This window comes from Enoplosus armatus, chromosome 4 (genome assembly GCF_043641665.1).
Source record: "Enoplosus armatus isolate fEnoArm2 chromosome 4, fEnoArm2.hap1, whole genome shotgun sequence".
Classification (NCBI taxonomy): domain Eukaryota; kingdom Metazoa; phylum Chordata; class Actinopteri; order Centrarchiformes; family Enoplosidae; genus Enoplosus; species Enoplosus armatus.
In genome coordinates this window covers 24,901,619-24,913,983 of record NC_092183.1, presented here as the reverse complement: position 1 = coordinate 24,913,983, position 12,365 = coordinate 24,901,619, and the positions used below count along the sequence as shown (strand labels likewise).

The following is a 12,365-nucleotide window of genomic DNA, read 5'->3' as shown; positions in this document are numbered from 1 at the left end:
TTTACACACTTGTTAAATGTTGCCATTTTAAATACAGGAATTTTCCTGTGTGATTTGTTGAATCACGCAATGTGGCATTGCAAACTTATTGGCCGTATCTGGCACTGTAACTGCATTGTTTTAAACGGGTTTCTGTTCGTCTCATCTTTCTGCTCTCTGCATTTGCCCAGCCAATGGACTGACCTCTGCAAGGAGAGAGAAATGCTGCTTAAAGATCTTCCCAGGGAGGCCCTGATGCGGCCGCTGTCCAGGAATGAAGTGGTGGGCATGTTGTTGAGGCTGACCATCTTTGGCGCGGCGACCTACTACAGCATCAAATGGGTGGTCGAAGCCATGGACCCTACATCCAAACAGAAAAGCCAAGCCAAGAAAAGGGTACATAGAACATAAGCATGTCATAGTTATACTGCCGTCAGTGTAACACACACAGTGGTTAAAATAGTAAAAGAGCTGTCTGTTGTCCTCTTGTTGTCCTCAGCTGAGGTGTGCGTCTTGTCTCTCTCTCTCTCTCCAGGCAGAACAGCTGATGAAGAGGATTGGCGTCGAGGGAGTCAAACTAACAGAGTACGAGATGAACATTGCGTCACACCTAGTTGATCCGCAAACTATGAAGGTAACAGTTGGGGTCATTAGCCCATGATGCTGAGATTATCGAGTGTCGTTGCACTTTCCCTGGCAGAATTTCTCACATCGCTCTACCTCCCTGCAGGTCTCCTGGAGAGACATAGCGGGGCTGGATGAGGTTATCAATGAGCTGCAAGACACGGTCATCCTGCCCTTTCAGAAAAGACACCTTTTGGCTGGATCCAAACTGTTCCAGCCTCCTAAAGGTACCACATGTAAAGTGCATGCTAACATTACAAGTCAAACGAAGACAAAAAGTATTATAGTTCATTGCGAGTGATGTGTTCATTGATATCTGGAGTTGTAAGTGCCGACTCTCAACTTCCAGTTTAGGGTGTGTCCATCCACAGTAGGTCAACAGCGTTGGAATTGTAGCTCGTTTTACGCATGATACCTCAATTTTTGGGAAGAGAAAGATGGTAAAATCTTACAAATCACATTACAATAAATAACATAAATAGTCTACAATAGACGCCCTGCTAATACCATCACCAGACGCTTGGTTTCTTAACTGGTGAGGATCTGCAAGGCCTGCGCTGCAGCCATTTTAATTTCTTTCCAATTTCAGGGGCTTTTTGCCTTCAGTCTGTGTTTTTAGTGAAACACGTGTTTGGTAGGATTGGTGTCGGGGGACACTTAATTTGCAGGTCAAGACCACCAAAAAGAAAATCCTCATTTTCCTCGTCTGTATGCTCAGGATCATTGTCCTGCTTCTTTTTCCTTAAATTGTGGGACTACACGTAAAATGAGCTACACTGTTAACACAGTATGGATGTGACCCTCGAAGTGCTGAAGAAAGTCAGCCTTTTAACCTCATAGCCAACATGTAGTTCGAAACCCAATGCAGTGGAGCATAGAACCAAAACGTTGAGCAGATATCAGAAGTTGTTATAAACCTCTTTAGTTTGCCTGTTAGCCATTCTCTTGCTCGTCAGTGCTAGAAAGCCATCCGGTGCATTAGACCTCCGTCTAGAGCCACGTGCCAAAAAGCATCTGACGAGATTTGTACACTTGGCAGCTTGACAGCAGATGATCACTTGGAAGGAACACTTTACTTTCTGTAGAGAGTTTTTTTTTTTTTACTGTTTGGCACAAAGCTTTATACGGAGCTTCAGCATGAGTCAACCTCTAAAATTAGCTGCTTTGGGAATCCAGTTCCATTCCTAGTTTCCAGCCTTTGTTTATATCATGTGACCTTTAAAACGTATGCAGTAAGTTGGGCCAAGTCTTCTGCTTGGACGCGTGTTAGAGAGGACCAATTTAGAATAGAAAAAAATCTCTAAAAGTCTATAAACTGTAAAATCAAAGGGCTCAAGCAGCGTGTATTAGTATATTTTATAGACACGTTTGAATAACACATACAGGGACTTTAAAAGAGCTTTGAACAGAACCATAACAGGAGCTTGAAAGAAACAATAATTCCTGATTTCAGTAGTTATATTCTGTCCTTGCAGGTGTCTTGTTGTTTGGTCCTCCGGGATGTGGGAAGACCATGATCGCCAAGGCAACAGCCAAAGCCTCGGGCTGCAAGTTCATCAACCTTCAGGCCTCCACGCTGACGGACATGTGGTACGGCGAATCACAGAAGCTGACTGCTGCTGTCTTCTCATTGGCCGTGAAAATCCAGCCCTGCATCATCTTCATTGATGAGATGGGTGAGCTCCTCTCACTGGGACGCATGTCAAGAGTGGTCGCTTTGAAAATGTTAGCTTATTACCGTGAGATGTGACTTATCTTTATCTTTAATCTTTACCCTTTCGAGCAGAAATTATTCTGAAAAGCTGATACTGGTGTTGTTTAAAGTTTTGACAGAGTCGCACTGCACACTGCAACCTGTCTTAGCCTATATTTTTTTTTTTACATTTTGGCACCAGTATGCCAAATCAGCTATAAGCAGTTACCGGTTTGCAGTCAGACCTGTGAATTACTTTCATACTGAAGAATATATATATTATATTATATTACATTATAAGGGTTCCTCCTTGCCCCCCCCCCCCCCTTCTCAGTTTAAAAACCTCTGGTGTAGGATAACATGACAGGCTGAAATCCATTCTTTATTGAAGGAGCAATATCAGGCTAATATACAAGCCTATCAGTCTAATCCTGTTTCATCCCCTTGAAATTGCTCAAACAGATTTCAGCCTGTTGGTCTCAAGTCTGTCATGCAGATGAGTTTTGTGTAAATGCTCTTCTTGTTCGCGCTCCTTGTCTCTCGCGTGTTAAGAGTCATTTCTGAGGAATCGCTCCAGCCTGGATCATGAGGCCACAGCCATGATGAAGGCCCAGTTCATGAGCCTGTGGGACGGCCTGGATACTTCCTCAACCACCCAGGTAACGCGACCAAAGACCTCTTTCCTATGCTGTAATGCAGTCACACCGCTAAGGTGCTGGATCCCTCTTGTCTCTTAAGAGCTGTCTTTGTAAAAAGTGCATGCAGGACACAGCACCTGCTCCAGATGGTGCCTGTGCTGCGTTTGAGGAGTTCAGTGCAGCCGGTGGTTTCTTCAGCATAGTGTATTCGCATTGTGATCCTTGTGAATCTAGGTGATGGTGATGGGAGCTACAAACAGGCCGCAGGACGTGGATCCAGCCATTCTGCGCAGGATGCCCGCCACTTTTCATGTTGGCCTGCCGGTAAGACACGTACACATACACCAGCGCAAATAGTTTTCATCTATGTCATCGAAATGAATCTAAACGAAAGGAGCGCAGCTTAAACACGCTAAACCGTGTATCTTAGATTGTCTCGTGGCTGCTGGCCAAACCACAAAAAGCATGGGCTGTAACTTAAATCCACGTGCAATAAACAGTCCCTTATCATGGCAGTTATAAATATGTGTGAGCTGTTAATGCTTAACAGTAAATGAGTACAAGAAACACTCGAAATGCATTTACACGTGTGTGTGTGTAAGGCAGTTGAAATGGCTTTTAAACTGGTGATTAGTTTGCTAATTGAAAGGTGTGTTTTTTTTGATTCATAGGTTCCACATCAGTATGCTTTAATAAGAACCTTCTGTCTTTGCAGAGCACAAGACAAAGACAGGACATCCTGAGGCTGATTCTGGCGGGAGAAAACGTAAGATTTCTCTGATTTCTTTTCATCCGAGTCAGCTGTGGAAGAAATGAATCAATGCTCTCTGTTGCCGTTCACCGGGATCATTTCACACCTGTATTTTCACTGTCAAATCACATCATAGAAAACCCGATCACCCGTGAACAGTCGGCGCTTGATTGGCAGTAGCAAACGCAGCGAAAGGCCAGTGACGGCCGATTAGATTACAGTCCACGTGATTGTCTCATATTGCTGTTCCTGCTTCTCTGCTCAGCTGAGCAACGCCATTAATCTGAAGGAGATTTCTGAGAAGACGGAGGGTTACTCCGGCAGTGACCTCCGGGAGCTTTGCCGCGACGCTGCCATGTACCGAGTCCGGGACTACGTCCGCAAGGAGCAGATGAGGCAGATCGCTCAGCAGCTACAGGACTGCCAGGAGGAGGAGGAGGAAAAGTATGACTCATATTCAAACACCCACAAGATTTCATAGACCCTGTGTCTACTGAGCATCTCTTTGTTTAACTACAGCACCTGCCCTAAACAGTTGGAGGTTACACCACTGTGGGTTTATGATAGCCGATGGCAGTATTATTTTGAGTGATGTATTTACTGGTAACTTTAAATTTGACTTAATATTCCCACAAAATAACCATTCTTTTCAGTTTTCTGTGCAAAGCACTCAAGCTTTTGAAGCAGGATTCGGACCACGGGATCTTCAAAGGGCTAGTTCTGATGTTTATAATAAAACATGAATGCCAATCCTTCCTCACATACACAACTATTGGAGTATTGATCACCTTCACAAATCACAGTATGTTGTTAAATTGGATGGTATCAGAGGTGGATTTTGAAAAAACGTGATATTTTGCTAAAAGGCTAGATATCTGATCTGTGTAACCCTGCGCTTCAGCGTTGCTAGGCAACTACTGAAACCCCTCTTGGAGAAAGCCGTTATTTCGAAAAGAAGAAATATTTTTAACTTGTAGTTTTCAGCACTTTAAACACTAAACTCAGCAGCTGAGCTCTCCGCAATTATCACACCGGGCTTCGGCGCGCTTCAGATGAATAGAAGGAAGCAGAACACACGGCTACTTACTGTAGTTCTCCGTAATCAATGCACTGAGTTGATCCTGTGGTCTTTTGTAAAAAAAAAAAAGAAAAGAAAAAAGAAAGCCCATTGAGAAGTTAGTTTATCTCAGCAGCAGAATTATTCAAATGAACAGAAGCAAATTGACTACTGATAGAGCAAATAGTGTATCAAATACACCAATTTAGTCGTCATGTCAGGATCAGGAAGACATTTAAAGCAATATGACATCAGCAAAAAGAGGATTAAAACCATCCACACCACACACTAATGGTGACCCACTTTCCTAAACATACAGCATGACTTGGTTTTGAGCATCTAGTGTGTTTACGCTGAAAAAGTGACAAAATGAAGTTTACTCATAATCATCAGTATATACATACTAAAAGAAAGTTGATTTTTGAGTGAGTTGTTGATGTTCATTGTTCTCCCACAGTGCAGCGCAGGAAATGAAGGAGCTGCTCTTAGTGGAGGTGAAAGAGCTCCGGGAAAAAAAAAAACTGTTACATCGTTGGAAAAGCATTTAGCCGTCTGTCAGTGAAGTTTAATTGGCAGTGGCATTATAAAGTCACAGTTTGATTGACGCATATTTTCCTGTTGGTATAAAACCGTTAAGTACAGTATGTTGATTTCTTATAAACTACTGCAAAAACGGTCTCTTTTATAAAGATAAGCATATAGTACATCCTGTATACAATTAGTGTGCAGTGTGGAATTGGGACACAGCTGTAGGTCTCTGTGCCTGACCTCTGACCTCTTATTTCCTTTGCCCCAGACCAGTGGATGAGGAGCGGTTGCGGCCCGTCACCCAGCTGGACCTCCTCTTCGGCCTGGACAAGATGAAGGAGTCCAAGCGGGCCACAGCCTCCATGTTACCCAGTGTGTCAGAGGTTCCCCTGGACTAAACACCAACACTGACACCACCGACGGGGAGCGTTCCCTTCTTCCAACTCGCCAAGCGGAGCCTCCCCCCCCCCCCCCCACCGTGTCAGAGATGCAGTTGGGAAAAGCCAGCAAGCAGCCGTACTTGTCTTTAATTCTATTTATCCAGGCGTGGGTTGTCCTGAGCATGCTCGTTTTCAGCACGATCCTGCTACACGTGTACAGTTATAACACATACCAGAAATGGAATGTCTCCCACTGGCCACTGACCAGCCATCCATTGGAGGGATTTGTCTTGCTCAAGGGCACAAGTTTGTTTTTGGAAGAGGAGAAAGCATTTTTCGGAAACTTTATGAATCTCTCTGGAGTTACTGCCAGTAATACCACAAACTACTCTACGACGCCACTATACGGTCTCATATACTGTCCAACCATCGACTTATACACTCATTCATTCAAGTTCAGGACTCAGGATCACTCCTCGTCTTTCTTTTTTGGGCAAACACGTTTTTTTTTTTAACAACAAAGACTTAAATCTCTTTTAAAGTAATATTATCCAAGCACTTTGGAAGAAATGATTCAGCTGATCCCGGCGCTCCAAAGTCACATTACACTACACTCTCTGCAAATGTTGTTGCGTGATAGCAAAATACTAAGTAATGCATCTCAGTAATGTCAGTCAAGTTAGATTTTTCAGTTGACAAGTTCATTGGATGTCACCACTATTTGCTTTTCACATGGCTGATACAACAACATGTTTTTTTTTCCTGTTTGTTTGATTTTTCTGTTTGAGAGGATGCGTTTAGCCGGCATGAAGTTGCAACAGGAACGCGATACTCCTCATGCAGAGTAAGAGTAACCGCTCCCGAGGAGTACGCATTCCGACTATTTCGTCATGCGTCGGCCAAATGTATGTTGTTAGCGCTGCTGTCAGGTCACAGTGTTTAACATGACAGTGACGAGGAAGAGCGGGGAGCAAAGTCAGCCGCAGGTGGCATATGATACTTTACTTTCGTTTTCACTTTTCAGCTACAGCAAGGCAGCGGTCAGTTAATGCGTGACAAAAAAAAAAAAGAAAATCAAAAAGCAGCACACTCGAGAGATGGGTTCACCTCTCCAAACCCTGTAATAGCGATCTGGGCTATAATGAGGCAGCAATAAAAGACACAGTAATAACCCATTATCTCAATAATCATCCTACTGCTAAGTGGCTATAAAAAAAAAAAAAAAAAATCTACCTACCTGTTGCATCGCTGCTCAGTCCTCAGCTGTTAGAGGGGTGCCACGTAGGAAATCATGTCGTGTGTGCATGTTTGTAGATATGCTGGGTTAGAGTTAAAGGCCAAAGACCATTACCCAGTCCAATGAATGGTCTCCAGTGCGTTTAGTGCTGCTTTGTAGCCTGCACTCAATCTTTTTTTTTTTTTTTTTTCCCCCACCCAAAAAGAACAATAGCTGATACTTCTTAATGTTAAAATCTCCCTAGTGTTTTTCCACAGTGTTGTTGTTGTTGTTGTCATATTTACCATGTCATTATCATTATTAGCGAGCCTCCTTTGTTTCACTCTGAACGTCGCCACAATGAACCTTTCACGTCTTCGCTCCGTGCTCCACTCAATCAAGGACTGACATCAGGGTTTTCTGTGTATTTTTCTGGAGAGCGCGGCGTTTTAAAATTTAAAACCCTTTCAACCGGCTGTCAGTCAGAAGCCGCTGTGGCGTGCTCCGCTGCCTTCCCTCTGTGTGAAAAGCCTCACCGTCTGTCGTGCGGGCCTTTCTCCCACGCGGTCTGAGCAAGCCGGGGGGCCGTATTTGTCATTCAGCCTTGACCACGTGGTGGCGCTGTAGCTTCTCAGTTGTCTTGTCGCTGAGGCTGCCTGAGTTATGTAGAGCAGTCTCGCAAGTGCAACGGTGAGACAGTGAAATTACAGAACCCTGCTCCTCCCTTATCGGTTTATTCATTGTTGCTCTTCACCAGAGTACCTCAGGTGACAGTTAAAGGTCGAAATGTTGCCATGTGAACCAATAATTATGTCACCGCAGCTCACAGGTCTTAGTTCCCTTTTTTTTTTTCTTTTTTTTTTTAGGAGAAAGGCAGCTGTGTGAACGCTTTCCCCCCCTCGATGCAAAAATCACTTCACATGTCATTCATCAGTTATGTGGCAGAGACTCCCTCTATGGATACAGAGTGTCCACACGCAGTTACTATTAATGATACTATCAACTATGTGTATGTGTCGAGTATGATATGTTAACCGCGTACTGTAAAGTGTATTTATTAAATGACACTGAAGAAAATATTTATCTTTTTTTTTTTTTTTTTAACCAGCAAAATGTTACCTCAATTATTTATTGATTGTCTCTGTCCTGTCCTTGTCAAAGTGTATTAAATGTAATAAACGTCGTCATCCCCAAACGATAAAGTCCAACCTTAATAAGTACTCAAATTAATTTTGTATATTGGCATATGCACCCCAATGGTAATTTCACCAATAACGTTCTTACCAAGTGAGACAACATATTTTTCGATTCAGTCAGATACTTTATTGGGAGTCTGAATCATCATAAGCTGTTTGTAGATTCTGCAGCTGTCGCAGTCAGATCCTGTACCCTTTAGGCGTGCATTAATAAGTAATTGTTGGCCATAATCAAGCCCTTACTCTTTCCACCCTGTTGCTGTTTGCTCCAGCTCTACTGCTGGTATCTAACAAAAGCCTTGCATCGCTAATGAGTCCCGCTTTTCAGGTCTCGCCGACAGCCGAGCAATTTTCAAATTGAGTTTTTAAATGGATGTCTGGCCAAGTGCTCTAAGGTCATGAAATCTGATTTACCCGCTCATAAGGGCCGTGCAAAATCATGATTTTAAAACGCTCACAGGATTTACAAGGTTTTCATATGACAGCAGCTGCTTTATAATGGCTCATCCTCTGGCGACACTGCACACCAGCACCTAACCTCTGTCAGTTATTAGTTAGTTATTTCCAGTCTAGACCACATCCAGGTTCTAATAAGTCATGATTTATAATGGGGTTTAGCCATGCTATATGGATGGCAATGTCACTCTCGTCGGTTGGTCCGTCCCTTTGGTCCAGACTGACAGAAACGTGTGGTCCCCAGAGGACGAATCCCACCGACTTCGGTGATCACCTTAACTTTTCATCAAGCCACCACCGACAACAGGTCAAAATTTACTAATTTGCTTACTTTGGTGTACGACCAAATACCTGCAAAGCTAACGGCATTCCCGTCTGCGTCGGCTGCACAGTACGTTTACTGGTAATTAGAAGATGTTAGCATGCTAACAGGCTAAACTACAAGCGCCGAACACGGCAAACAGGCCAATAATAAAGAAACAGCTACATCATGTGGATATGAACTTGAATATCTAATATATTATATTCTTATCATCCTTTTGAAAGGCTTTATGTCCAAATGTATGGATTTTTCTCAACATGGTAACCAAACGTTGTATTTATTAATGGCTTAATAGCCATCTCCAAAGCATTCATACATGCTCAAAGTATGTTATTAAAGAGTGACACGTTTGCTGTATTTTATTCCTGCAGGGAGGGTTTGAAGGGATTTACGGGATACACTCCTGTTTTGTGACAGCACCTCTGCTTAACATTCATGACACACACACACACACACACATTCACACCAGGGAAATACTCTGTGTAACTATTTTTTTTAATACTAATCTAACCTGCGTGTGTGTGTGTGCGCACAATATGTGTAGTGGAGGGGTGGTGGGGTGTGAAGTAACCATTTACTCCCAAGAAACCATCCCCTCTCCTAAACGTGAGGCATCACTATTAGGTTGCCCTCCCTCTGCTCTGCACATGCAACCAGCAGGCTCACTCGCCAGCGCTTACGATGACAAAGCAGCATTCAGCACAAGGTCACTCCGAGCCCCATTATTCTTCCCTAAGCCCCAAAGGCTAACGTTGGTTTGGGATTTCCCCCCCACACAGGCAGGAGCCGGTGTATTTTTGTGAGAAAGACACTTTTGTTTGCTCTACATTAAGTGAATCCAATAATGGCAGATGTTTTTTGCTGCCCGTGGTGCGGACAGACGGTGAAGTGACATTTACAATTCAGGCTTTAAAGAGGGCAAAGTCTGGGGTGTTTTCCTCCAGTTCTGCAAGGATGTGCGTCTGATCTTTGACTCAGAATCATTGATTCGTTTCTCATAAAGCCATTGATGGGTTATTCATGAAGAGCGAGTCAAAGCGGAAAAAAGTCTCCATTCCAGCTCTTTTCAATTAGAGGGACAGCTCCCAGTCGATAAACATGATGGAAGAAGCCCCCCCCCCCCCCCGCAGCACAGCTGGCTGGAGATGTCAAAGACTTCCCACTGAGAGGACAGCTCAGATAGATTCACTTTTGTCTGGTCTGTCAGTACAGCAGCTCTCAGCGCCGGTCTGATGGTCTCAACCTTTTTCCCATCAGATAGGAGCGGCGGAGAGAGTGTATAATGGCCCCACTGCTCTGTGACGGCCCTCTGAAAGCCTCTGTGCCGTCGGACATGATCGAGCGCGCCCAGAGAAATCAGTGGCGTCTGTTATCCGAGCCACATTTCTCAGCAGGATATCCTGCTGCCCGCTGATGCTCAGGGTTTTATAGCTGGAGTAACTCACAAAGCCGTGTTGCATAAGCATACGAAGGGCTGAGCAAATAGGATTCAAGGAGTCCCGGAAGGAAGCTGTTAGGAGGCTCCTCTGGATTACGCCGGTGGCTTTCACTGCGAGCACTGACACAAATAATGACACACGGGCGTCATCAAAGCGCTCTCCCTCAGACCCAACTCCTGCAGAGGTTCCGTTTGGGAGGTTAATGTAGAGGAAGGCCTCTTCATCTAGCCGGGGGGGGGGGCAGACGACATGCAAACACAGAGTCCTGGACCCACTGAGGCTGCTGTAAAGACCCTGTGGCTGCAGGATCTCTGCATGGGGATGGGAGACAGCACTATAATTCTTTACAATACAACCTGCCAGACTGTCACTACACGTACCACTAGTGTCATTATTTATTATTGGTATTTTTCACATACCACACTTTTTCTTTTTTTTTGGATAACTGCCAAAACACATACTTGTTAAAGCCAAGTTATACGAAGCTGCTTAGCTCCTGAATAGCTGCTGGGTTTTTTTTTGGGAGGCGGAAGATTTACATGTGACTAATGATTTATTTCTCCACCTGCAGCCGTACTCAAAGCGGCCATGCTACCATATGAGTAACAGAGCATGCATGGATGTGTGTATAGAGTTTCTCCTCAAATGAGGCTCTGTCCGAGGGTAAAAAATAATCTGCCTACCTATCTTTTTCGATGTGACTATCCAATGATGCAAAGAAAACAAAAGTGATCACAACGCTGCCCTCTCGCCCTCCTTCACAGCTTCACAGCAGCGGCAGCAAACGGGGCGATGTCATGTGTTGACGTCGCGTTAAGGCGTCTTTACGAATCAGCTGAGCTTTGTGTAATCATTGTGGGCTTTTACGGCACCCACGGGGTTTTATTGAAGTTTCATTCTCAAAGTCGAGGAGACGGGCATGTAGTAAAGACGCCACGTGGTGATCGTTAGAAGGCGAATGAAGCATTCGTCCTTTTATCCTTAATAGGCACGTGGAAACAGGAGGCCGTAAATGATCTCTTGGGCGCATATGAGATTTACAGTGCTATGCTGAAGTCAAAATGTACATTCATTTGGATTCCATTATCATCGCGCCTGTAAAATTCAACCGAATTGGCCTCATGCCCGATCGTCATGCTTCACGTTATTACAGCTGTGGAGTTTATATTGACACTATTAGAACGGCCCCGACTTAATGTTTACTCATGCTGCAGGCAGTGTGATAGGCTCCCAGGCATAATGAGACAGCAAGATATACGAGTTTGCCTGCCCTAACCTGCAGAGATGTTGAGTTGAGTTATCCGCCGCCTGTGCCCAGGACAGACAACCGCGACGGCTCGGACCGCGTCACCAGCCGCAATCCAACAGTTTCTTTGTTGCAATTGCATTTGCCACACGACTATGAAAAGACAAAGTGTGTTAAAAATGCACCCTCCATCGCTGAGTGGCAATGCTTTTAAATGAAAATAGGACATAATGTTTACCCAAAATTAACAATTTCAAATAAAATGGTTCATGCCCAGAGGTTTGGTGCAACGGCATTCACATATGGTTCCAGAAAATGTCTAAATGTTTTGCTGACTCTCATGTCGCATGTCTCCGTAACTTTACCGTAACTTGCATTATTTTCAAAAAAACGTAACTATATAACTTTATTCTGCAAATACAAAAGGTTGGTAAACTGATTTTAGGTGAGTCAACCTTCCGTTAAATCTCTGCTTGGGTTGTGGACTTCGCTGGACTGGAAAAAAGTTAAAGCAGGAAATTGAACTGGGTGCTGAAACAAGCATACTGGATTTTGTTTTTTGTTTTTTTGCAGAGTTGATCACTGATTTCTGTATTGATTCAGCCTTTATTGAAACCGTTAGCCTCGAGGAACTGAGCGGTTTGCTGCGCGCGAGTGAGACTTCCAGTTGAATATTTGCTATTTTCCCCTCTTTCTTTTTGGCATACAGGAGTAATAAAGCAACAAGTACCGCTCTCCCCCATCCAGCCTTTCTCTCACCTCGGCTGTCTCACACCTAACTAGATGGAAGGCATAGGCTTCGAGAAGAGGCTGCTCCATTAGCAGACGTAATTGGAGTTT

General features: G+C 44.1%; 1 protein-coding gene across 2 annotated transcripts; it reads left to right on the top strand.

Moving 5' to 3' along the window:
* The first annotated feature begins 201 nt into the window (after positions 1-201).
* Positions 202-5,668, top strand: atad1a (ATPase family AAA domain containing 1a). 2 transcript variants are annotated; one of them, XM_070904903.1, is made up of 9 exons: positions 202-375; positions 515-613; positions 710-830; positions 2,079-2,279; positions 2,849-2,955; positions 3,169-3,258; positions 3,650-3,700; positions 3,951-4,072; positions 5,539-5,668. In XM_070904903.1, the coding sequence occupies exons 1-9, from the start codon at positions 202-204 to the stop codon at positions 5,666-5,668; spliced, it is 1,095 nt and encodes a 364-aa protein (XP_070761004.1). The 2 variants fall into 2 exon arrangements, with proteins under 2 accessions (XP_070761004.1, XP_070761003.1); XM_070904902.1 differs by having other exon boundaries at positions 3,951-4,129.
* Positions 5,669-12,365: the final 6,697 nt, after the last annotated feature.